Source organism: Chaetodon auriga, chromosome 8 (assembly GCF_051107435.1).
Source record: "Chaetodon auriga isolate fChaAug3 chromosome 8, fChaAug3.hap1, whole genome shotgun sequence".
Classification (NCBI taxonomy): Eukaryota; Metazoa; Chordata; class Actinopteri; order Chaetodontiformes; family Chaetodontidae; genus Chaetodon; species Chaetodon auriga.
In genome coordinates this window covers 10,625,605-10,650,743 of record NC_135081.1, presented here as the reverse complement: position 1 = coordinate 10,650,743, position 25,139 = coordinate 10,625,605, and the positions used below count along the sequence as shown (strand labels likewise).

At 40.2% G+C, this 25,139-nt stretch overlaps 1 protein-coding gene across 5 annotated transcripts in view; it reads right to left on the bottom strand.

Moving 5' to 3' along the window:
* LOC143324561 (CUB and sushi domain-containing protein 3-like) overlaps positions 1–25,139 on the bottom strand; it is a 223,280-nt gene that overhangs the window by 169,968 nt on the left and 28,173 nt on the right. For all 5 annotated transcript variants that reach the window (XM_076737169.1, XM_076737171.1, XM_076737170.1 and 2 more), the window contains exons 3-4: positions 17,232–17,344; positions 5,234–5,428 (exon numbers count right to left, since the gene is read on the bottom strand). In XM_076737169.1, coding sequence (XP_076593284.1) covers positions 5,234–5,428; positions 17,232–17,344 — 308 coding nt within the window. The remainder of the gene's footprint in view (positions 1–5,233; positions 5,429–17,231; positions 17,345–25,139) is intronic.

Genomic DNA, 25,139 nt, shown 5'->3' with positions numbered 1-25,139 from the left:
TTGAGAAGCATCCATGCATGGTACTGTAAATCATGAAGCAGCAAACTGCTGTCTGCGGCTCAAAAGCTTCGCAGTTTGAGAATTTTAAATGGCATCAACCGGATAATGCCTTACACGTTCCATATTCTCGCATGCAGTATTTCATTGGGATGCATGGCAGCATTTGAGCTAGTTTGCCAACAAGGTTTAGTGACATAAAAGAGGCACTGAATGCTGTGCAATGTGTTCCTTAGCAAATCATTAGAGCATGCTCTGGATTTAAATACGAAGAAGGATCTGTCTCTTTTAAAAATGGTGGCAGTGTAAAAAAAAAAAAAGAAAAGAAAAAGATGGTGGGGAGGATTAGGACTGCTTTAGCTGAGCTCATTTACATCCCCAGCATCAGCAATCTAATGCTACTTGAGGAGGGATTAAGCCTCTCCCCTTGACTTTGATCAGATATACAACACTTGTCTTTCTACTTAGAAATATTCACCCCCAAGGATAGAAGGAACTTATGTATAATTTTCTACACTACCTCAGGTTTTCACTTTGTAATAATCCCTGTGTTAATGCAAAGGCAGTGACTACGTCTACAGTAGGCTAAATCCCTCATTTGCTCAGCTGCACGTCATGTTAAACATTGATAGGGTTGATGAATAGTAAAGAGATCCATAATGGGTGCAGAGATGCAATTCACACTGCAGCATGCATACCGCTGGGGGTCATTTCATTATAGTGACCATCTCTCTGTAATTTCAGATTTTAAATGAATTATGAGAGAAGAGGGTGATTCTCTAAGTACTACAGCAGCACAGCACCAATACCAATGCTAAGGACTACAGTCCTTTTTGTTCCAGAGAATATGTAATGATCATGTTATTATTCTCTTGAAATCCATTAATATTGAATATGCAGGCTCATGTTGGTAATCTAATTCTTAAATGGTTGCCTATTATCAGGCTTCTGGATTTAATGTAAGGATTTCTGGCATTCGCTGTGAAGAAATTGAGCTATTTTCAGCTCTAACTGAAGAGGACAACTTAGCACTCAGTCGGACTGAAAGATCTTGCTATGGGCAGGTCAAAATTTCTTATCTGAATTCTCAATTTGTTGAGAGAGAGAGATGTGTGGTTAGTCTAGTCACATTACCAGATATAATGTTTTAAAGGAGCAAGGTTCTTCTGTGACCTAATTCTCTTGTTCTGCTGAACAGTGGTTGGCAGCCAGAATGACAGTGTATCAATGGACCATTTTCTCATGTTTCCATGCTGTCCCTGTTTGCTGTCTTGTTGCCTGGCTTAATGAATGTCCGGAGACAGTTTAGATGGAAGCAATCAAAATGGGCTCCTGGGAGGAGCAGTAGCAACTCAAGATTAGAATAGCCATTAATTCTCCATCTCACTGCCTTTGTACTTGGAGTTGATTCTCTCTGGTTTTTCATGTCAGTCTTTCAGTCGCTTTGACTTTACATCCCTATGCTACTTACCTCTTTTCTGTTTTTCTGTCAGCCTTTCACGCTTTAGTGTCGTTCTTTTAAAGAGACAGTGACGCAGGATAAACAGACATTTATGGATAATCTACATGGAATGACTCCTGGAATTACAATGGCTTCACACCAGCTACAGTGTACGGTCACTGCAGCATTATTACAATGTTTCATAAAGAGACAAGCTAAGGAAAAGAAATAATGAATTACATCACTTTATCCATGCTGACTTCCATGTTGTGCCTCCAGGGTAAACACTGCAGTGACCACTTTTGATTAAATGAAAGTTGACAACTCTGTCCAGCAAATATATATCTAATAATTCCACAGTTTGGTAATGATGTGTAATATTAGTCAAATTTGGGTTGTGCTGCTTCATTATCCTGTTTTAAACACTGCATTTGTATTGGATATTTGTATATGACCCTGTCTTTTTCTCTGCCTTTCTTTCCTCCTCTACCCCTGTGTGCTTCTGTCAGCTGTGCACACACAAACATTTGACAAACACAATGGACTTTGGAAGTTGGACGAGGATGGAGAAGAGAACTGGGAGAAAGATGAAAGAAAGAGAGATAGTAACAAAAGAAGGTGACTGGTTGAAAGACTGAGGTGTTGGGAGACAGTGAGGGGTGGATGGTGGATTGGGGAGAGATTTTGTGTCGCTGTGTGTTTAGTGTGAAACAATTGGTGATGAGCAGAAAGGGCAGGATCTCTGAGGAAATAAGATCAAAGGACCATCTGCCCACATACAGGAGCCGGGCCGGATTTAGACAAGAGAGAGAGAGTGGCTCAAGCAGTGCCCAGGCCTGAAAAGGAGTGATGCTTCTGGCCTGTGGCAATAGAGGCTAACACCATCCTTAAATGGAAAGGAACCCTCCATCTGCAGCTTTTTGTTCCCTCCAAGCTTGCTATTTCTCAAACATATGCTGAACCATTTTCTTTTTGCTGTGCCCTGCGTTGCAGAATGAGGGGGCATGAGCAAATTTGCTCTGCTGGCTTTGGGATTACTTAGGATATTATTTTATTTGTATACTAAAATCCTTTTATCACATCCTGTCTTCTGTTTGGATGACTTTGAATATCTTAGACCTAGTAGACACACACATAATCCAACAGCATCAAAATGTACTCATTTATTCATTTAAGACATGCAGTTATTCCCTGCTTTTCAGCTCAATAAAGAATACTTTGAGATGAACCTGATTTAAAAAAAAAAAAAAAGTCACACTTGACGATATACAGATCGACTCCAAAAAGACTTTTCATTTTTGATTCAGTAAATTATTGCAGGGTCAGGTCAGCACTTAACGTTGGATAAGGTTATTTCAGTATACAGCAATAAGAAAACACAACTGCAGACTATTCGGTTAGATAGGAAGGAAATGATCTGTATATGGGAATGGCTTTCAATCGTTCTCCTTACGAGCTTTTGCCTAACGTTGTTTTATTTGTTCTTGCAGTAGACTGTATAAAGTGGTGGCTGTGTCTAAAAATAACAAAAATAAGAGTCAAAGTTTCCCCTGTCTCAAAAATGAGACGACAGCAGCACTTGCTGATGGTGGTTTTGGGGTAAAGGGAAGCTGACACAGCAAAAGCAAAGGAAATAGTGTTGCCTACCTAAGTATGTGCATCACAGATTTGAGGATATCACAGATTTGAGGATCACCCAAAATGCAATAAATACTTAAATCTCTTCATTTGAACGGTTCTGTTGTGTTAAACAAATTCAGGATAAAAAAAGGTGCTGAAATGTCCAAATGGAGGTTTAGACAAGCTTGTGACACTGACTAAAGCTCACTTGTGTATATGCTAACCTGCTCCCAGGGGCTGCAGTTTCAAAAGCTTTCAGAGTCTACGTCACAATAGTCTCTATAACTTATACAGCATATGGGCCGCCTTACCTTACTCTGAATCCATTATGCAAAATGATCACACTCAGTCCTTTGTACAGACAGATAAATGATATACTGCATGTCGAACCCAATTCCAAAAAAGCTGCGAATAATAAAATAAAATACAGTGCGATAATTTGCTAATCCTTTCTGACATAAACTGAATCGAAAACAGAGGAGTTTGCCTTTCTGTTTTTGTCTGATGTCCCGCACTAGACGTCACAAAGGCGCCACTAAACAGGGAACAATACAGCAGCATGGCGACCAGTGACAACATTATGGTGGATACTTTTTGATGTATTTTGTGATATAATGATGATGGGATTGAAACAGAGTGTACCGAGTTGACAATTCTGTCTGTTATCAGGCAATATTTACGTCGTCACATGTCATCATTGCACCAAAAAGGAGCTGTGTCAACTCAGGTGTGTCGTTTCCATCACTGTATAGTCATTTGATGTGCAAATGAATGTGCTGCAGCAAGCTCATCAGAATGAGCGTATATTTACAGTATAAAACAATACAATTCATCAGTTTGAACATCATTCATCTTACACAGCGTCACAGCTTTCTTTGAGCCCCTACCTACTGTGCACAGATCACCATTAATTGCAAGAAATCACACTCTTACCAGCACAATACCTTTCTACAAATGTAATGGAATACTTCATCAGAGTGATGACACTGATGATGGAAGGGGTAAACAGCACAGTATGAAGAGCAGCAGTCTGTCATCCATCAACAAGCTGTCACAAAAAAAACACCACTTTGCTATAGAATCAATTACATATGTGCAGCATTTTGAAGGGTTCAAATCCTGGGCAACGCAGTATTTCTGAATGTGCTAGAAAGATTTTGAATTCTGAAGCCTTTCCAAGTGTCAGAAAAGAAAATGATTACACCTCAGGCAATGCAGACTCTCGAAACTTTTGGAAATATCTTAATGTTGCAAACTGATCTTGTCTCTTGCTGTGCGCTCGTACTGTATATACATTCATGTTATTTTTCAGTTTGTACTTTTTGGATTATTTAAATAGTCTGAACTGCCAAGTACATGCTACATGAGACAAACACTCATTCATAATGTTGAAAATTTGAGCCTGCTGTTGGCCCATCTCATGGATGATCTCAATGATTCTGGAGTTAGTCACAATGGACTAGAAGTGAGGTTGTATCTATTTATCATGCCAAACCTTTCAGATAAAACTAACAGACTTGGTGTGCCTTTAATTACTTGCATCGCAGCTCATGTAACCTGGCTTTGCTACCCATGCACTCTGAGAGGAGAGGTGACTGTGACGTCAGTAAAGCAGCAAACAGCGTATCGAAAAAAAAAAAAAATTGAACCAGAAAAACTAATACACATTACAAAGAAGAGGAATCCAAGCCTCACGCTCCACTAGAGTCAAAGTAGATATACCACTCCTGCTTATAGCATAAATGTATTCAAGATACTCGCTCTGCGAGAATACATTTATAATTAACCTTCACAGCCATGGACAGTCTAATCAACTTATTCAACATGATTAAAATCATTCCATCCCATCAGATGCTAATAAATGCATAGATCTCATGAAGACTTTCGCCAGACTTTAGTATATCCGTGGCACAGACAAGACAAGTCACCCTATCACACAGCCATCTAGCTGTCAGTCATTAAAATGCAATTAACCTAAAGCAACTCGCGGAAATCCAATGACAATAGGCCACAACAAATCAATCACCTGCTCATTTTAAATTTCTTAGGGCAGCATCATGTATTTTCCCTGACATCCTACAGTCACGCTGTACAGCTGGGAGATTTGGCAGCAGCTCGTGCTCACATGCAGTTCAAATGATTAGTACCTCATTTTCAGCGATAAAACATCCTCACCTCTGCAGATTGGCACAGGGAAGTCCCACACTGACACACTGGCTGCATTGGTCACACAGGTGAGGAGTGAATGCCCGTCCAGGACATAGCCAGTGACGCACCGGTAGCGGATCTTGTCACCAAGGTTGAACCGAGTACCATTCAGAATGCCTTTGGGTGGAATCCCTGGGTTTCCACATGAGCTGCTTCTCAGCTCTGGAAAGTGGAAAGAGAAGACAGTACTGTTAAGAATAACAATGTGTTGGCTCGCCATGCTGACTACCTAAAGATTTCCATGTTATATTTGACATTGTTGTTAATCTTTACCTCAGTGTAACAGTCTACATACACTGTTAATAGCTAGCAAATGTCAGCACCAAGTCTGAATTTTAAGACATTGCTATTCAGATGCAAAGTTATTTCTGAAGAAGTGATATTAATACGGGAAGATGATAAAATACACTGCCAGGGAGTGCTGACGTACCGCACTGTGTCTTATCCATCTCTTTACATTAAGATTTCTCTAAATAACATGAATATAAAGCTTGAAGCAGCAATGAGGGGCATAGAAAAACAAGTATGTTAGCACAACGCACAAGGACAGAGAAGACTAGTTGGAAAAAAAGGTGGCAGGAAGACATGAAAGAAGCAGCTACAGCTGCAGAGAAAAGTCATTTTCCTGTAAGCTCCTGAATGGCCACTTTGCTCAAAAGGGGCAGAACTCGAATTATTTTCAGAAATTCAAGGGTGAAAAAAAAAAACACATGACTGAATGTGCACTAGAGTTTCAATTTTTGATGAGCACCTATTATCTGATGCGCACTGCAGGGCCGAGTGACAGGCCAAAAAATCAGTTAACATGAACACTGGGCTTTTATTGGAACGCTCAGCCAGCTTTTGGCACATGTTGCAGTGTATTGATTGAACTGTCAATGAGACGTGTCAAATGTATGGTGGCTGAGAGAGCTCAATACACTGCAGCTTAAGAAGACACATGTAAAAAGGCAAAACATCATGCCCCCACCACCACTACCACTGATGAAGATGAGCATGACCAGTATTGGGGTTTTTGGTGATGAAGGGCTCTGGGCGTCACAAAAGTGATTCACCAAAAGCTTTTTGAAATTATCCAGAGTTGGTCACTGCTCTCTCACCGAGTCATCCAGCAGTTATCTCACAGATACTAAATTACTTTGTAGCTGCTTTGACGGCCATGGCCACAAGGTGCCGCTGTACGTCCTGAGTATGTCAAATCAAAGAGCTTTATTGTCTTTTAATATTATTTATTGTGCATCAAAGCAGGCCTGCGCAATATGATGATATATATCATGTTACAATTGGAAAGTGTCTATCATTTTATATTATTCTCTATCGTTTTTCATTGTGTCGCAAATCACACTCTTTATTGGCAATATTTTTCATCATTTGGACGATGCTTTTCAAACAGCATGGATGCAGGCAGGAAATGTGCATGATGACATCACAAACAAAAATAGAGGAGAGTGAACGTGACACAACGAGATTATTCTGAAGAGCAGAAAGAGTCCGACCAGCCAAGACAAAACCAGGAGCTCATCTGTCACATGGACGTGGTTCAAGTATGAAAAGTCTGATGCAGATCAGATTTTGTTACGTGTTTAATTGAAAATTTGCAGAGAAACAAAAGTTATATATGAGTAAGTACCTTTGTTGAGTATACAATTCAAAATATCATAAGTTGTGTATTGTTGTGCATCTGACACAACGTGACAGAGCAACCGTAACAACGAGAAATAGTGTTACTTCGGACAAAAATGGCATTAAAATCACATTTTTGAAGATGGCATATCAAAGTTATAAATACAAGCAATTCCCTAGAAATTACTAGTATTAGTAGTACTACTACTCCTTGAGAATTTTGATAAAGATCTACTGTAAGTTGCGATAAACAGTTGCGATGAGCAGAGCTGTTCACGCCTGTGTTCTTTTGGTTGAACACAATCTTCCAGTACACTTCTCTCGTCCATTGGACCATCATAACTCAGACTGTGTCAAAATTCCCTGCACAAAGAGAATCAGCTTTTCTTTCAAGCCACAGCACAGGACAATAACACATCACAGGCTTTTTTTTTTTTTTGTGCCAGAGCAGTTACATGTTTTTAGATTGACTATTTGGCTTGAAGGCAGGACTGGGTCTGACCAGAGTCCATGTCATTAAACTTGTAGCATCTGCCTGGGAGTCAGAATGCAAACTAATGCTATCAGGCCCTTTTGGCTGTCAACCTTCTGTCAACCTGAGGAGATTTGTACTGTAAAATCAATTATTTATTTATTCTGAAGATGTTACACTGGGTTTAAAACCTGTACGTGGTGTTCAATTACAATTACAATTAGTCATTTGGCAGATGCTTTTATCCAAAGTGACATACATATGAATTCACACAGTTTCAGGGGCAGTTTTGGGGTTCAGTGTCTTGTCCAAGGATACATGTGGACTGCCGAGGCCAGGGATCGAACCACCGACCTCCTGATTGGCAGATGACTGCTCTGCCTCCTGAGCCACAGCCGCCCCCGTTCATATTTGGATATTATTATTTTTATGTTGCTCCATATTTCTGTCTCTCGATTACACTACCAATAAATTTGCAGTTGTGTTTACAAATGCTAACTAAAATAATGAGAGTCATTGTTTTTAAATTCCTTTTGCATGGGTTTACCTCCACCAGTATCAATCTTGTGCACAATTCAAAACTAAGATTAACTAAGAAACACAGTGGTATAGCATTTTAATAGCTTCTGTAATATTTCATGATAAGTAACCTGTTTTATCACCCACTGACAGGTTAATATTTCACATAAGCTATCCATCATGAAAAGATCATTTCAGTTAAAAAATCCATCCTTAACAATATAAATCAGCACAGACACTCTCTTAACATTATTATTAAAATGACTTTGTCATAAACAGTGTATTTTAATGACACACTTGGCCCAGCTTTGTGATAAAGAACACTGCATTACTGAGTGTGTCGGTAATTATCAATACAACCCAATTAGTCTGATCAGATCAAGAGTAGTCCTGTTGATGGGAGTATAAAAACTTCCTTCCATCCTACAGCGTGTGACTCATCACAGAGTCAAGTTAAATGATTATTTTTGATAATGTGCCATCTGTTTGCAGCTAATGATTCCAACTGGCAAGCCAGGAAACCAACAGCCATTTTTACATTTGCATAAACTACATGTTGTGCAGGGATGGATCTATGGATAGAGGAGACAAGGACTACATTTGAGACCCTGATCCTGAAACTGACTTCATCGAAAGGCACATCTGTAACATCGGGTTTCCTAATGTTAATTCCTAGGAATCATTTTGAAATCCAATTATTAATCCACTTTGCACTGCAGCTGCTGACACACACTCATCCCTCCTATGTATGACCACTAACGGATGCTAATCCTCGGCATCAACTGTCAGCTGTTTATGTTTATGAACAACATTAAATATCAACAGACTGCAACAGGCATACAGCACAAGGACCTCAGAGTATGTCTGATTTCTTTTTTAATCAATTACGGAATGTGGCAAGTAATACAAGTAAAATACCGACACCCTCAACAGATCCAGTATTACAGTGACCACCCCAATCCAAAGCTTCACTATGGGTAAATGATTTCTAACCACAAAAACAATATTACAATGTACAAGTTATTATCAGAAGATACAAAAAGAAACCAGTCCTGCAGGAACAGTAGCTTTTTAGATTGATCCCCTTTTCACTGAGAGAGCTAACTGGAAGCTAAGGCACTCATTCTCATTTTTTTATTTATCCATTTCAAGCTGCAACGCCTCCTACAAATAACTCACAAAGTTTGGTGAAAAATAATATGCAAATGGGCATTTATGACTGACTATTAACGACACCTGACGGGTGCAGGGGTGAGCACTGAGAAGCAGAGGTTCCATGCAGTGCTGACATCTGACCAGTGCAGAGGTGAGAGGTGAGGACCAATCCTGTCTCCTAAGAATTACATTCATATTCATAAGCAACTATTTTGCATTAGCAAATATGTAAACTGTTGTTTACACTCGGTGTGGTGAAGTTTAACCCATGGCAGACTGATTTCAGAAGGTTCACCTCTCAAATAATTCATGGTGTTTTCATTCTCTGGTCACTTTAATCTGTAGGGTTGAAACAGATCTATGTTGTAAATAATGTTGGTCCATATGAAGCTGGGGGTAAAGACAATAAGACCTTAATTATGCATATTCTGTGTTGATCTGCTGTATTGTTTTGTAGCCCTGCTTCACTCTTTTCAAAATCAAATGCAGCTATGTGCTGAAGGCTGCAATGAATGTCTGCAGCCCTCCACAGCACATCATGTCCCCTGGCACCAAACAGCAAATGCTGGATGTCTCCACAGGACTTCGGGAGAGCCTGTGAAATTTAAATTTATTTGTCTGAAATATCACATTTGTGAAGTTTAACAAAGGGTGACTAAGCACATCAAAGGCAATCTAAATATCTAAAAGCTTTTACAGGGTGATGCAGAGAACATCGGTTTGAAACTCAGCACAATGCTGAGCTGAAAGCATTTGCATCAAGAAAATCTAAACAACACAGAAAATACACTGGTCAAGGACTGCCGCTGTGTGCTACCAGATGTTATTCAGAACTTTTCCCCACTAAGCCTTCCAACACACCAGTCAAGATTAACTGGACATTTACCATTCAAGGATGGTGATGGTCACTGGAGAATACCAGAGGCACAGTGTGTTTTAGCTATTTAACACTCATCAGCCAATTAAAAAAAAGAAAAAAAAAGCCTGGCTGCTGACCCAGGCTGCCAAAAACTGCTCCAATGATGTTGGAAAGGAAATAAGGATAGGTGCATCACATACTGTCCATGTCCTTTATGAGCTTACCACAGTATGTGGGATGAATGTAACTGGTCTACCAATCTCAGTTTTGATGTATTTGGTTTATCAACCTCTTCTGGTTGGAAAAATATTCAGTGTCCCTGTTAACTAGCATATACCATGTTTGATGGTGTACTGGCACCTTAATATGTCAGTTGGGTTGAGGTCTGGTGACTGCAAGCACCACAGCACATGATTGGCACCATATCCATACAAAAACCTACAGTGACGCCCTCAAGCCCTGCATCGGCACATCTGCATAGTACTATAAAATTGCACGGTTAACCGTTTGAAAAATAATGTGAGTCCGTAATTTGCAAGCTTTCCTCAGGAGTAGGTTGAATATCCAACTCTTTCAGAACATGATATAAAGGACAGGAAGTCACTTTTGGAATATGGGTGGGGGTGATCCAGTAAGATCACAAACATGTTTGCCAACGTTTTTTTTTCATACCACAGGGAAGCACAGAGGGGAAAGAAATACTATGGTAAATATGAGATCCTGCAAGAGCACAGGTATGCACTTGATGCACCATGATTACAACTTTTTTCCTGCACTGCCACAACACAAATGTATTAAGTAGGTCTGGCAAAACTCTCAGTGTGTACAGTAAGTGTTAAAAATGCAAAACTAGCAGAGTGGTGAGTGACATCGTATGTATATACTTGGTGGCTTTGATGTAAACTATCAGTGCCATCTCTTCTTCAGTGAATATGTGCAATAGCATTTTCTTAACTGTCTCTCCATCCTTCATTCAAAATTAATTCTTTGCATTTTTATAACCCGAGACGTCCTACTGCTCTCAAGTGTCTTGACTAAGCTGACGTGACTATGAGTAAAATCAAACACTCAGAAGTTTGAGGACTGCCGAGTGTCTCAAATCAGGACCAAAAGCCGTCTGTAGCCTGTGAATCCTGAACAGAGCTCGGGTTTCGGCTGGCAGATGTTGCTGGGACATTGGACAGATTGCACTTGGCCAAATAAAAATATGAAAGCATATAAATTATTTTACAGGATGACACCACATTTTCCAAGAAATGTAGCTGTCTTGAATAATTTCCCATGGATTTAATATTGAATGGCATGATGCATTTAAGGCTCTCGCCTGAAAAATGAAAAATTCCTGCCACTACAATACTAATTGGTTGTACAGATTTTAAGCGAATGCTGGTGGTGAGCAGTATCTGATTTATAGAGTCAATGGTTATATTACATTCAAACAGACTGATGATAGCGTTCACACATCCACTGCTATTATCATTACTTTCTGGCAGCTGTAGTTAAAAGAACTATATAGAGAAACAAAAGACCCGCTCTTGCAAGCAAGTGTTTGGAGAAACTCACCCGAGGTCACTAATTAAAAAGTAACAGATGCATTGCAGCTGTAATTATACCAAAACTGACTCACTGGCCTTTGGTGTATGGACAGTCATAACTCTTGAATTAATTCAAAGGATGTGTTGCAGATATTTCAAACATGTTGGTTTGGGTAAAGCCTCTCATGTAGGCAAAATAAAACTGCCTCAGTTGCAGGCACAGTAGCTGCATATCTAATCTGAAACTGAAAAAATAAAGTACTTTGAATAACAGCTTGTACTTAACATTGAATCGGGATTTCTACTTTTATGAGGGTTTGAAGAACCCCCTGAAGAAATCAAGTGTTTTAGATACAGTGTTAGCCTTGAGGAAACAAGTGTTGTTGTCTGGAGGACCCTAAATATATTGTTGATATAACTGAACTTTGGGAAAACAGCTGCTCCTAAACACAAGGGGCCGGTGCTGGTGCAAAATCCTATGAAAACTTGTACAAATTTAACTTCAAGGTGGGAAAATGAATGCAAACAATGCTAATACAATGCAAATACTTTTAACCTCACAAAGCACCATCCAATCTGCTAAGTAAAGCCTGGTCAAAGCCTGCTTTTAATCAAGTGAAATCTCTCTGGCCTATTCTTAAACTAAAAAGAGGAGAAAACAGCACTGTGTTTTAACGTTCACCAAAATGTGTTAATAGGCGAAGAGAGCAACAATGTGTAAAACTATCCGCACATAGACGCCAGCAAGACGGAGGAGATGGTGAACGGTGAACATCCAGGGACACTGTTAAGACATTTTATGATTCTGCGGTGGCATCCGCAGTTTTCTATGCAGTGCTCTGCTGGGGCTGTGGAAGCTCAGAGAGGGACAGGAAAAGACTGAACAAACTGGTCAGGAGAGCCAGCTCTGTCCTCTGCCCTCTGGACACCATCGAGGAGGTGGGTGAGAGGAGGATGTTAGCCAAGCTGACACTGATCATGGACAACCCATCCCACCCCCTGCATGAGACGGTGGGGGGCTTAAGCAGCTCCTTCAGTAACAGACTGCTGCATCCAGCATGTAAGAAAGAACACTACCATCCATCATCCCAACAGCTGTCAGACTGTTAAACGCCAGCATCATGTAATGTAGCTCTGTGTTGATGCTGTCTTTGCACTACAATTATCAATGCTAATATATGCTCACACTGTCCACTTAATCTAGTGCAAATTCTAAGTTGTTGTATATTTCTCTTAACTGTGCACTACACAGTATTTACTATCCATATTGGCAACAGTATTTTGCAAACTGTATATATTGTGCACATACATAGACTTACTAATTCTCAAGTGCAATACAACATATGCCATTAGTAGTTTTCTCAGAAGAATTTTGACAATAATACTTTTTATGGCAGTAGGATTTTTATGGCATTTAGTATTTTTATAATCTGAACAAATCTACATATACATAGCTGTTTAGTCTATTCTTTATCCTGTACACTAAACCAACATTAAACAATTAAAGTGAAAAGACACAGTAATGGGATTCTGTCATCTTAACAAACTCTCCTCAGCAATTTTTACCAACAGCTGCATTCACAGACAGTGGTAGTGAGACAGGCTTGCATTATCCCTCACCACAGTAGTAACGGGTGAGCTATGTGAACTGGTAAATGAGGTAGTTGGGTGCAAGATTTCTCTGGGGCTGCGCTATTTATTTCGCCTGTATATCTAATGACTGTGCAGCCCTTTGAAGAAGATGGAAGTTTGACGGAGTGGCAGTGTTTGTGAGCACACAAGCAGCACACTTTCCCCACAGGAGACGCCTGTAGACTGCCTGTCTGGTTTCCTAGCTGGCTGCTTGAGTGGCTGCTGAGCTGGATTTTCATGCAGGCGGGGAAAGAAGTATTGACTGAACCCATGTTGGATCACAGGGCAAAGCAGCTGGTAAACAACACGTGCTCATACATGCGCATGCACAAACACACTCACACACGCATACTTTTCCAACTCAGAGGACAATCCGTACGGCCACAGAAGGACAAATGAAATGATTTGGGGAGAAATGATGAAATTATGTTTTATGGGTCAGCTGTCTTTCAAAGACCCTCCCCACACACAAAAAGGGCAGGTTTAAATGGCATCGAGGCAGTTTTAGATAGGCACGGCAATGTTTTCTTTGGAAATACACAACCTTCAACAAAGGGCAAGCAGATAGCGTTACTCGCAGCTTGGTGCATGCACGGCTGCAGCATATCTCTATCACTTGGAAAGCTACAAGCGGTAGTGGCAATTATTTGTCTGTGTTATAGAAAAGCCCCCATATCACGACTCATTAATATATGCAGCTTGACCCTTTCAGGCCACGCCTAAGTGTTAAGGTTGCAGGATCACACTGACAGAGGGGTGACGGTGTAGGAAAGTAAACATTAATCACTAACAAAATTCATGTAAAGTTGGAGTTGGGTGGCATCCCAACACACTTGACAAAAGATTGACAGGCCGTGGAGAAATTAGATTCCATCTGCTCGTGTCCTTCACTGTGTCCTTCGTATGCATGCAGATTCAAATCCACTTAATTGCAGTCATGATTCAATCATCGCTGAGAGTCTACAAGCATCACACATTTTCAGTCAGCAGAAACAGCAGCACATACATATTCATGCGTAGGATGTAGCTAACCATATCAGCATAACAAGGAAGAAAGGTATACAGCGGTGAAAGGAAGTTCCGATGGTCTGCAAGTGAATACATTATTGTTCCTTAGATTGAATATTTGTGTTTCATATGCGTCAGTCATACAAGGTCCCTGACTGAAAACAACTGAAATTTATGAAGATCGACTTTCAACAAAGATGGAGATGATGATGATACCAACCTTAAAAAAAACTTTCTTTCGTACTGAATTGCACCATTTTGATCAACTGTAGCAGCATCATTACACATCAAAAACTGGGTGTTACATTCACATTCTATGCAATTACTGCATATAACATAAGACAGCATATTGGTAATGCAATGTTTTCAAGCACCATCCTACCGAGGATTTTGGGTGAGACTTAAGTAACACCATATGACTAGTTGCTCAAATATTTATGCTGTGTGCTGTGCACTGTACGGTAACACCACGCTGACATTTATGTGGCACTGTGCAGCCCTGCCTGCTGCTGTAGCATTTTGTGCCATACAGCTTTGCAATGCATGTGCGTGAGACGGAGCGTCTGATCGTTTGTAAGGTGAATCGATGGCACAGTGCTGTTGTACTTGGTAGTTGTAGTCCACAACTCTTAGGGAGCAGCCGCCACTGAGGCAGGAGGTCTATCCATAATTAAAATCATCAGAATTTCATGAATTATAAACTGATTTTCTAGCAATACGGATGCCAGGCATGTATATATGATACAGGATAATTACTTGGATTTTTAATACCAAAACACTTTATCTTATGTAGATAGTAACAGTAATATTTCTATAATATTTAAGATTAACCTCTGCAATATGATTCGTTTTTAAGTATACTATTTTTTCTTCCCGGATGTAAAAACTGGCAGCAAATATACAATTTAGTTCAAACTTCTGGATATGAATAAAGACTAGTATTTACATACCTAAACCAACAAACACCAAGTAACTGTGTTTTTAATTACATTCTAGTGATTCACATATTGCCAACTTACTTTTTATGTTTATACAAGAGAGATGACAAATATGGATTTAGGTCTAACCTTATATAAATGTGTAAAAATATTGAGGACGATTGATAGATATAGTTTTCAGCATGTTTCAGCATGTACCATTCATAAAAATGGCCGTCTTTTTTTCTTTATCTGACACAAGTTTGCTTAACTTAAAACAAGCCTAAAATTAGGATACATTATAGTAATAAGAAAAGAATGAAACTCTATCCAATGAAAATAAGGGCAAAATGAGAGAGAAAATTTATGAATTTAACACTGTGTGGAGAAAGGATGTCCCTTGGCTAACTTTGTATGAGGAATAGCAGCTCCTGTTCTGTTGCTGGTGCAGACAGGCTCCAGAAAAGACCCTTAAATAATGTGTCCCTTTCCTGCTGACAGACCCTGGTTGTGGCCAATAACTTGAATTGGTTGCATCCTGTTAAAGAATAAAGAAATCTTTTGGAATCTAGTTTTTAGACGTCTTAGACTCATGCTGCAATCTTGTGGCCTATGCTGACCACTTTAAGCCCTGTAGCAGCAGTGCTATCTGCAGCCTGTTTCATGGCTGCAAGCTGCAACATTGTCGTTCCATCAAGGACTAATTTCAAAACTTGGTGTCCCCATTAGTCACCTACACACAAATACATGGTCAAATAGCTCATGGTTACAGAGGAATGTAATTAAGAGTTTTAAATGGCTCTTTTGTGACAATGTTTAACCTTACAGATTCAATTGTGCTGAGTGTTTTGTTACTCTTAGACAAGTCGACTAGTCTGTGTTTAAACTTCTGATCTGTTATGTGAGGGGAAATTAGTCATTAGGAACATCTGTAGCTACAAAAGTTAATCAGTGCAATTTCCACACTTTAAGAGTGCCAACACAAGTAGATGATATAACATCCCAATTGTACTTATTGGAAAATATTCTCCACTGTCCTTATTAGCTTATTGAGTGGTGGGAAATATCTGCACCTCACATGTAACAAAATGTGATTAACATCCAAATCAGCATGAAATTCTGTTGAAGATTACACAAGAAAAAGGTGGAGGAAGAAAAATGAGATCTAATTCAACCAAGCCACCCACTGGGGGGGAGAGAGGGACAGAGAGAGAGAGCGAGAGAGAGAGAGAGAGAGAGAGAGAGAGAGAGAGAGAGAGAGAGAGAGAGAGAGAGGAACAGAAGGAGACGAGAGAGAGAGGGAAACTGAGCGGGAGATTGAGAAAAAGAGAGAATGCGAACACAGATTGGCAGATGGAGAGGGGAGAGGTCCTGGACTGGCCAGGTCTGGGGCAGGTGGGAAGATGAGGAGGAGGTAAAGAGGAATGGAAAAGGACATTGTGGAGGAGGAGTGAGGCTAAAGGATGGAGTCAACCTGTTCATGCAGGAGATGGTACGGCAATCACACAGAAAGCAAAGAAATAATGGAAGGATATTGTGTGTAAGAAGGAAGAGAGGAGAGGACAAGCCAGAGAAGGAAGGGAGAAGAAGAGCCGGGTAGGAAAGGAGCTAAGATGATGAAATGAGGAAAAGAAAGGAACGCTGAAGACGGAACACAAGAACACACACAACGTCCTACAGAAGGAACAGAAAAACAGAAAACTAGAGATGGATGAGCGATGGAGTTTGCATGAACAAGCAGAAGGGAAAAGAGTAGGGGTGAGCGAGATGGTCACAGAAGGATAGTTCATATTTAGACAGCTCCCTGTTGCACTCAGCTCTGCTTCAACACAGATAACTCGGTACATCCATTAGTTCAACTAATTCCCATCGCCATCTGCCATGCAATTTCAGATGCACCTCTGGAGTCGCAGAAAAGGTTCAGGACTTTGGGGGGAGGGATGTTGATTGGGAAAATATGAGATTAATTTGCTTAATTGAGGTACCTAATGTTTTCATAACTCAACAGTGGAAGTCCTGCAGGAAAATAAGGTGAGGAAGTGTAATCACACGTCCCCCTCTCAAGAATAAATGGTGTCTACTTAGTCCTGGCTCGTGGATTTTTCCTCTAAATGAAGACCTGGTTTGGAGGAGCAGTCCTGATCATAGTCTCTCACCTAAATGCCACATTTCATTAATTTTTCAGTCAAATGAACATTTCTAATGACAGTAAAAGACAAAGAGCAGAAAACAGTGTTTTTCTTACCTTCATAAGCTACCTTAAATCCATGAGCGCTTACTGCAAAGTCACTGGTAAGCCTCAGTGAAAAAATGGAGCCAGAACTGGTAACAGGAGGAGGGATGGTAAATCCTGTTAACCTGCAGATAAGAGAAAGAGACAATACTGAATGTATGATTATATCAATCACATCACATCGTTCAAGCCTGGTTAAATGTAAGACAATTGTTTTAATGAAATCTATATGATGACAGCAAAAAACCAAAACCTATCTTAAATTCTTTAAATATTATTGTGGTAAAATATTTGCATTTTTCAGCCTCAAGTTCAAGAACAGTCAACCTCCAGCAATGGATGCCATTGTCCTCTCTACTACAGGTCAGGCTTTTTCTAATGATTCCAGACAGACAGCACCTGTTGAAAAGTCATGAGGCAGAAACCAAAACAGTACCTGAGTTTGTTAAACTAGTCAGTGCAGTATATAAATTAGACAGGCCACCAGGCGAAGTGGCTTAGCGTATATTTCTAACTCCTGCTGAGAGATGTGTGCACTAAAATGCAATGATGCACAAAAACTGTACACCACAGTAACTATCACTAACAATAATGACTGTTCAAAGACCTCAAACCTCACACCACCGGTGAGTTTGTGCGCTGTCGCATTTTGTGTCTAATAAAACAGAACTGCTCTGAGAATTGTGATGCAATTTGTCTACCAATAATATTCTGGGTACTATACAAACAAAACCCAAGAGAGAACCTACTATTGTAGGATAGTGTTTGAGGGCTGGCAGCTGCATTGTAACAGACTGCTTCATTACTACATTTCAAATTAGTTGCAGATCCAAACAAATCCATTTACTTTCACGACGTCGTAAATAAGATGTGTTGCTGGCCATTCCTCAGCGGCATTTGCTGATGTTCTATCGACCTTCCACTGCTGTAAGCCAGGCTGTGCAGCATGAGCAGCATCAACAGTCTCCTCTATTGCCATCTCCTTTCCTCTTGTTATTTTCTTTTGCTAGTTTTGGGGTTGTTTGTGTGACTGAAACTCTACTTGACAATAAGGCAGGTGAATAATGTCTGTTGTGGGCCAAATGTGGAAAAACAGAAATCCCCCCCGTGACAGCAAAGAAGAGGGTGCTGTATTTACAGCTTCAATAGAGTTTCCAATTACAGCACTGTGAACTCTGCTGGTCCTTGCAGTAAATAATTACCCTTTGTCGCAGGTACTGCACAGCATGCCAAGATACTGCTAAAAGTCAATTGCAACATGATGCAACTTTGAATACATTTATGAGGAAACAGTCCTTAAAATGTGACCTTGTTAGGATCTTAATCACAAACACGCACACAAGAGAACTGTACTGAACTTGTATGCTATCATGGTTTAATTAAAAGTGGAGGACAGCTTGTGTATTCAAAGAAAAGTGTTTTGTGGAGTGCTTTTTAAAAAAAACAGCATGCACTGGAGAGAGAGTTAGCACCTCGAAACTGATTTTGTCACATTTTATTGTTTTACTCATTAATGTTTCTGCCCAATAGTATTTGGTTAGGCAATATCCAGACTGGCCACAACCTGAATATTCAAGGCAATGTGATTCATTTTGCAGGCCACAAACCCTGTTAAGTGCACACATGGTGGAGAAACGGAGGAAAAGAAGTCACTGCCAAAACTATTGGGGCTAAAAAGCTACAGGAAACACCACTATCTGCACTGAAACAAGCAAAAGCAACAACATATCTACAGGTGTGCACAATCAAAATATTAAGAAATTCTCTGTCACACTCGGTGGCTTTTATCTCTCTGGGTTGTTAGAAACGTGTGCTGGAAACACAGCTCAAGTCAGACACACATCTGTCTGATCTGATTTTGGTTCCTTGTTTATGCTCACAAAAGTCACATTTAAAAGACAAGTGTGCAACCCTGGCCTTTCTCCCTGGTCGCACAGTTAGTTGTTGTGGCATGTAACAAACAAGGCCTCGAGCTTTCTTTTGTAACACAACTCTCTCTCAGCACAACTCCGACAGGAGTACAGGGGCTGGATGGGTCCGCAGTGCCATCTCCATGTGGGAGTTATATATTTTCAATGAATCACAATTTGATGTCAAGCTGGGTAGTCTGTAAAATTAGCCTTCTTTACCCCAAGTCTGGGAAGGGCAATCCACGGGGCAACTAATTATTGGCTGAGCAGAGCACAAAAGAACAGAACAATCGGTGGCTGCTTTGTACATGCTCGTACAGCGGTCGATGACACCCACCAAGATGAGTGCAATGCTGTTACACAATGACACTAAAAGGCCTTGACCTGCAATGGAGGCTGAAGACATAGGACACATGAACACTGAATTAGTCTGCCACACTCTTTACTTTGTGTTGCGGCATTGACTGTGAAGACAGCATGTCCAGAGTATCGGAAAAAAATGTGCTGCTAAGGCAACATGTGATACACTGACACAAACATGGGAGAGAAAACAAATGCATTGTGACGGCAACATATACAAGGTAATGTGAACAATAAGGTCTAATGGCCTAAAGTCTGGGTTGTTTCCAGTTTCACACCAAAATGTCTGAAATAAAGAAATGTGCTCATGACCCCAAGCAAGGTGAAAAAAATGCTGTACAAAAAGCTAAGCCCTGCCAAAATGAACCTCAGGCCCACGTTCCAAGTCTCAAAAGACGAAATCCTTTCTTAGATTGCACTGTAGTCATCAAGGCAAGAAAAAGCAAGGGAATGTGGATGTCATGGGGTTAGTGTACGTAAGAGGAAGACATCTTGTAAGCCTGTCATTGAAGGATGAAGAGGTGACAGTCTAGGCAGAGTTGGTTTTTTGTTGTCCTAGACTTATTTCTGATTCAGACACATCGTGTCTCAAGTTGTCTGGCAAAGGACGGCGCAGGAATTATTTAAACTTGAAAACAACACCTGAACAAACATGTGACTGCCAAAGAAATATTCAATATGAATTCATCTTATGCATATTGTGGCTTGTCTCAAGCATTTGGGCACGACATAAGCATTGCTATTTTCTATATAAATACATATATTCATATAAAAAGTAGCCTGTTGGCAGCATTTTCTCAAAGACTCTTAGGAATGTCTCCTGTGTTCTGGTTTGTTTAAAACCAAGAAGCACAATATGACCTAAGTACATCTCTAACAAAAAGCAGACAAAGAGATTTCCATCAGCTGGCATTCACTGCCACCGTCCTGTTGCTTTGGCAACGGGAGCATCAGGTGAATGGTTGGAAAATGTCATTAACAAATAAACATCATGGGGCCTGCTGTGTCCTCAGACACAAGGAGCCTGTGACTTAGATATCACACACAAGTCTGCAAACTAAATCACTTCCATTTGAAGTTCCACAAAGACATTTTAAATACTGGATTATTCACTAATCTGAGGTTGGGAGGTCGGCCAGACTCACTAGGGAACTTTCATTTTCATTTTAAGACAATAAAAGTACGGCAGTTAAAGGGCATCACAGCCAAGATGGGCAGTGACAAGAAGCATCATTGCAACAATAATTGTAAAAATGACATTTTTAACTGCTCAAGGATACTTGGCTACAACATTTTAAATAAATAAACGAATAGTTTATTCCAGCTCACTACAAAAGCTTTTGTCATTCACTGGAATATGATGTGAGTTGAAAAAAAAAATCAAATTTTAACATAGACCGGCTTTATTTGACTTACTTTTTTTATTGATGGTAGAGAACTTGCACATAAGAGAGGCTTTACGTCCACTGTTTTACATCCAGTGAACAAGGTTACATTTAAGCACAACAGATATAAAGATGGTGTGTTTGAAACCTTAAAGATCTACACATCTTACTGTCTTTATACTGTATGTTGGGGTGAAAAGCAATGCTTATACAAGAGATTAACAGAGATTAAAATATTCAATAACTTTGTGACGAAGAAATTCCAGCCCCACAGAAAAACAAAGCCTTCCACTCAGCAGTACATAATGTCGTCCTATTTGTAGTCAATAAGTAACATTATTGGTTTTGACCTGTGATGGAGGCTGGTGCATTAGAGGCCATACAAAATCAAATTATTTCCCTGCAAATGCTTTGATGGATTTGATCAAAGCCTGCTCCAAAACAAAAACAACATTTGTTAAGTCTTAACAGTGGCACGCCATGCAGTAATTATGACTTCCTTCAGGCACAAGTAAGATGGGAATCTTTATAAATGTGATCAAAGCTTATTCACAAAAAATCACACTGGCTATTTGAAACTTTGTACAAGTCCACAAATAGAAATTTAGAAAGTGCTACAAGTGAGTACATTGAGTGTAAATCCAACTGAAACCAGTTCTGCTGCATCTGTGTTGGACTCCACCAGGTCAACCAAAAAAGTCACCGTGGGTCTGGAGATGCCAGGTGTCTGAACAGCTATGGCAGCCCCGTTTATGGATAAAAGCAACACCAGTGGCAGCAGAATGACTGTGTGTGCCTGGAAACAGTGCGCCAATGATTGCCTGGACAGATGCAGCCTTTCCTTCCACCTGAACACACTACATCAGCCCTGAAGGGAGCTGTCAGACATTCCCGCCGTCTCATTAGTGTGTCACCATCGTGGCATTCCATAGAGAGAGAGAGGAGAGAGAGAGAGAAAGAGAGAGAGAGAGAGAGAGAGAGAGAGAGAGAGAAAGAGAGAGAAAGAGAGAGAGAGAGGAGAGAGAGAGAGGAGAGAGAGAGAGAGAGAGAGAAAGAGAGAGGAGAGAAAGAGAGAGAGAAAGAGAGAGAGAGAGAGAGAGGAGAGAGAGAGAGGAGAGAGAGAGAGAGAGAAAGAGAGAGGAGAGAGAGAGAGAGAGAAAGAGAGAGAGAGAGAGGAGAGAGAGAGGAGAGAGAAAGAGAGAGGAGAGAGAGAGAGAGAGAAAGAGAGAGAGAGAGAGAGAGAGAGGAGAGAGAGAGAGAGAGAGAGAGAGAGAGAGAGAAAGAGAGAGGAGAGAGAGAGAGAGAAAGAGAGAGAGAGAGAGAGAGAGAGAGAGACGGGAATGATGTACCTGTATTCGTCTGACTCACTGTCTCTCTACCTCCATCTGTCTTTGCCTCTGTGTCACACTAGCTCTTTCTGTCACACTAGTTCTCTCTCACTTTCCCCATTTCTCACTGCATGAGGTTGCTCTTATTCACGGTTATTTTTCCTTTTCCCGTCGTGCTGATTCACCGTTTGTGTTGCTTTGCCTCTTTGTATCTCTGTTTGTCTCTGCCCACCTCTCCTTGTTGCTACACCGCTCTTAACATGACACAAAGAGGTTGTGTCACCCGGGAGAAAAGAAGAATAAAAAAAGACAGAGGTGGGAAGAGCCCCCAAGTGTTATGACTGATCTTACCTAGTAAGCAACAATTAAAGTGAACCACTTACCTTTAGCTTATTGTTGGAAACAGAGCAAAATAAGGCCTATTACTGGGGTGAATAATGGCCTTGCTGGCCGTCTCCTCGAAACAAAGAAAAAAAAAAAAAAAACAGCAGGGGATGATTAATAGACTTATTTTGCACTGACATGTCCTAACTCATTACAGCAGCCCCAGACACTGACATTCCGTTTTAATAACGGCAGCAATAAAGGTCAAATCATCCTATCAATTAATTCATTCGTGGCTCTTCTCTGTCTAATAAGAGTGAAGAAATGAAAAATATGTAGTTCCTTCAATTGCAAAGGGAAATGTAATATGAAGAATGTAGTCAGAAAGTTAATATCCTACTCTGTGTGTGTCTGGTGTTCTACGCACCTTTACTTTTGTGCAGCATCACATTGTCATATTCTACGGTATTACACATCAGGAAGTAATTTTCCTGATGAGAATACGCAGGGGGTCAAATGCAGAAACAAAACTGGGATGAATGAGTTACTTTTTCAACACAAAAAACTAATTAGTTCACAGGTGTGCAGACAAAGCGGTAATTAATCCTCTAAGCACTTCTCCACCGTTTACACCACCTGCACTGTGGTTTGGTATATTTGGGTGAAGAGAAGAAGACAGACTAGGCATAAACTCGATTTAGGTCACCCAGGTTGGAGGTGACAAAGACTGGAGCGGATAAAATAAGGCAGTACTGCGCAACGATTAAACCTGCTTTGATTTAAAAAAAAAAAAAAAAAAAAAGCCTCATGCGACATTCAGTTGTTTGGAAAGGGATTTCAATCAAGTACATTAGTCACAATGAGTCACAAAGTTAACAAAACCCGAGACTTCACCCACCATGATGACTGATTTGCTTGTGACTGATTATAGATATGGTGAACACACTTGGTTCTTTAGTATCTGATTTGATGCTAGTCAGTGGTACGCATTTTCTGCACTGCACGTGTTCACTGTGTTAGGCCTAACCACCTGACACCAGCGGCACCACTTGTTCCATGACTAGTGCCATTGAGACTACAGGATTTCATCACAGGAAATAACACGAGAGCAATATATAAAGCATGCAGGTCAAGAGTGACACATTTACATTCTACCACCTAAAACTCTGTGCCGCGGGTTAAGAATGGTAAAGTTCGTGCAGTAAACGTCGGGTTAACGTGAGTTAACCTCTCTGTTTTCATCTCTGTATTTCTGAATTGTCTGCTTTAACAAACGTAGAAATCACTGCTTTGAATCGTGCATGTAATGGAACATATGCTGACCACTCCGCTGTGAAATAAAAGCAAGGCTTGTACATGAAGTGTTTCATACTAACACTAGTATGTACAGGACAATGTGCTGACACAGCAGTAAAATACACAAACATACACAATTATTTCAAAGCCTTGTTCATTGTAACTTTAAATTTACACTAAAATTGACTTTTATTGAATTTTTTTACTGAATTTTATTGACTTGATTTGTTCAGTGGGAACTGATTTGATTTGAATTTGACATTTGCAGCTCAGACCTGAAAACAGATTCCTGGCATACTTTGAAAGCAAAGCTTTTGCACAACCTGTGACTGCTTCAAAATAACATTAGAAATCTACTGTCAAGAGGATAAGACTGGAGGCAAATAGAAATTTCCCCTTCACCAGTGTTGTGGCTGACAAAAATGAGCAAGAAATCTAAACCTACAGGATGACAAAACAGCTTTGTTAAGTGAAGCAGATAAAAACAAGAGCTGGCAAGAAACCACAGAAAGACTGACTTATTTTTCACTGCGTGTCACTGCAAATTTATCATAATATTAACACTGTAATGGCAGTCCAGCTTTGAATACATTAGGCTTTATGCTAAGTCTCTGTTTCACCAACTTTTTGTTTCAGCTGTTGTCAAACTTCTTATCCAGTTACTAAAGTCACGTTTTAGAACTCTGTATCTATTGGACAGGGAACCAGTCCAACGAAGGGTTCAAGTCTCAGTTACTTGACATGGTCCACTTTAACACGCCCACCATGGCCTGACATCTGCATTCTGTTTCCCTTCAGGTTTCTTTATCTTTTACCTTGAAAGACCCCATCCCTATGACCAACAATTACTGGTTTTCAAGCTACAAACTAATGCTAGATTGAGCCAAAAAGCGTGTTTGTCACATCTTGCAGAATGTTTGAAAAACATTAAAGGATCTAAAAGACATTTTCTGACTAATTTGCCAACCTGTCAGCCAAATATGAGTGAGTTACTTGCACGAAAACAGCCACCCTGGAAATATCATATTAATGGTAAACAAGTACATATACTGTCGAGATGGAGTTCAGTCCCCCGGTGCTTAGCACAGAGTAAAGCAACGGCTTTTGCTTTGGTTGAAGTTACACCATGGGGACGACAAAAACTGAAAAATATCAGAATATTAAATATTAAAAATACCCAAGCAAATCCAGGATTCATCAGATTCAAGTTTCAAACTGACTGTCACTTAAAGTACCTAGAAAGACCCAATTTTTTTTTGCAAATGCATGGTCAAAGTATTTAGTTCAGGGTTTAGTTGAGAACTTTGAAGGAGGGAT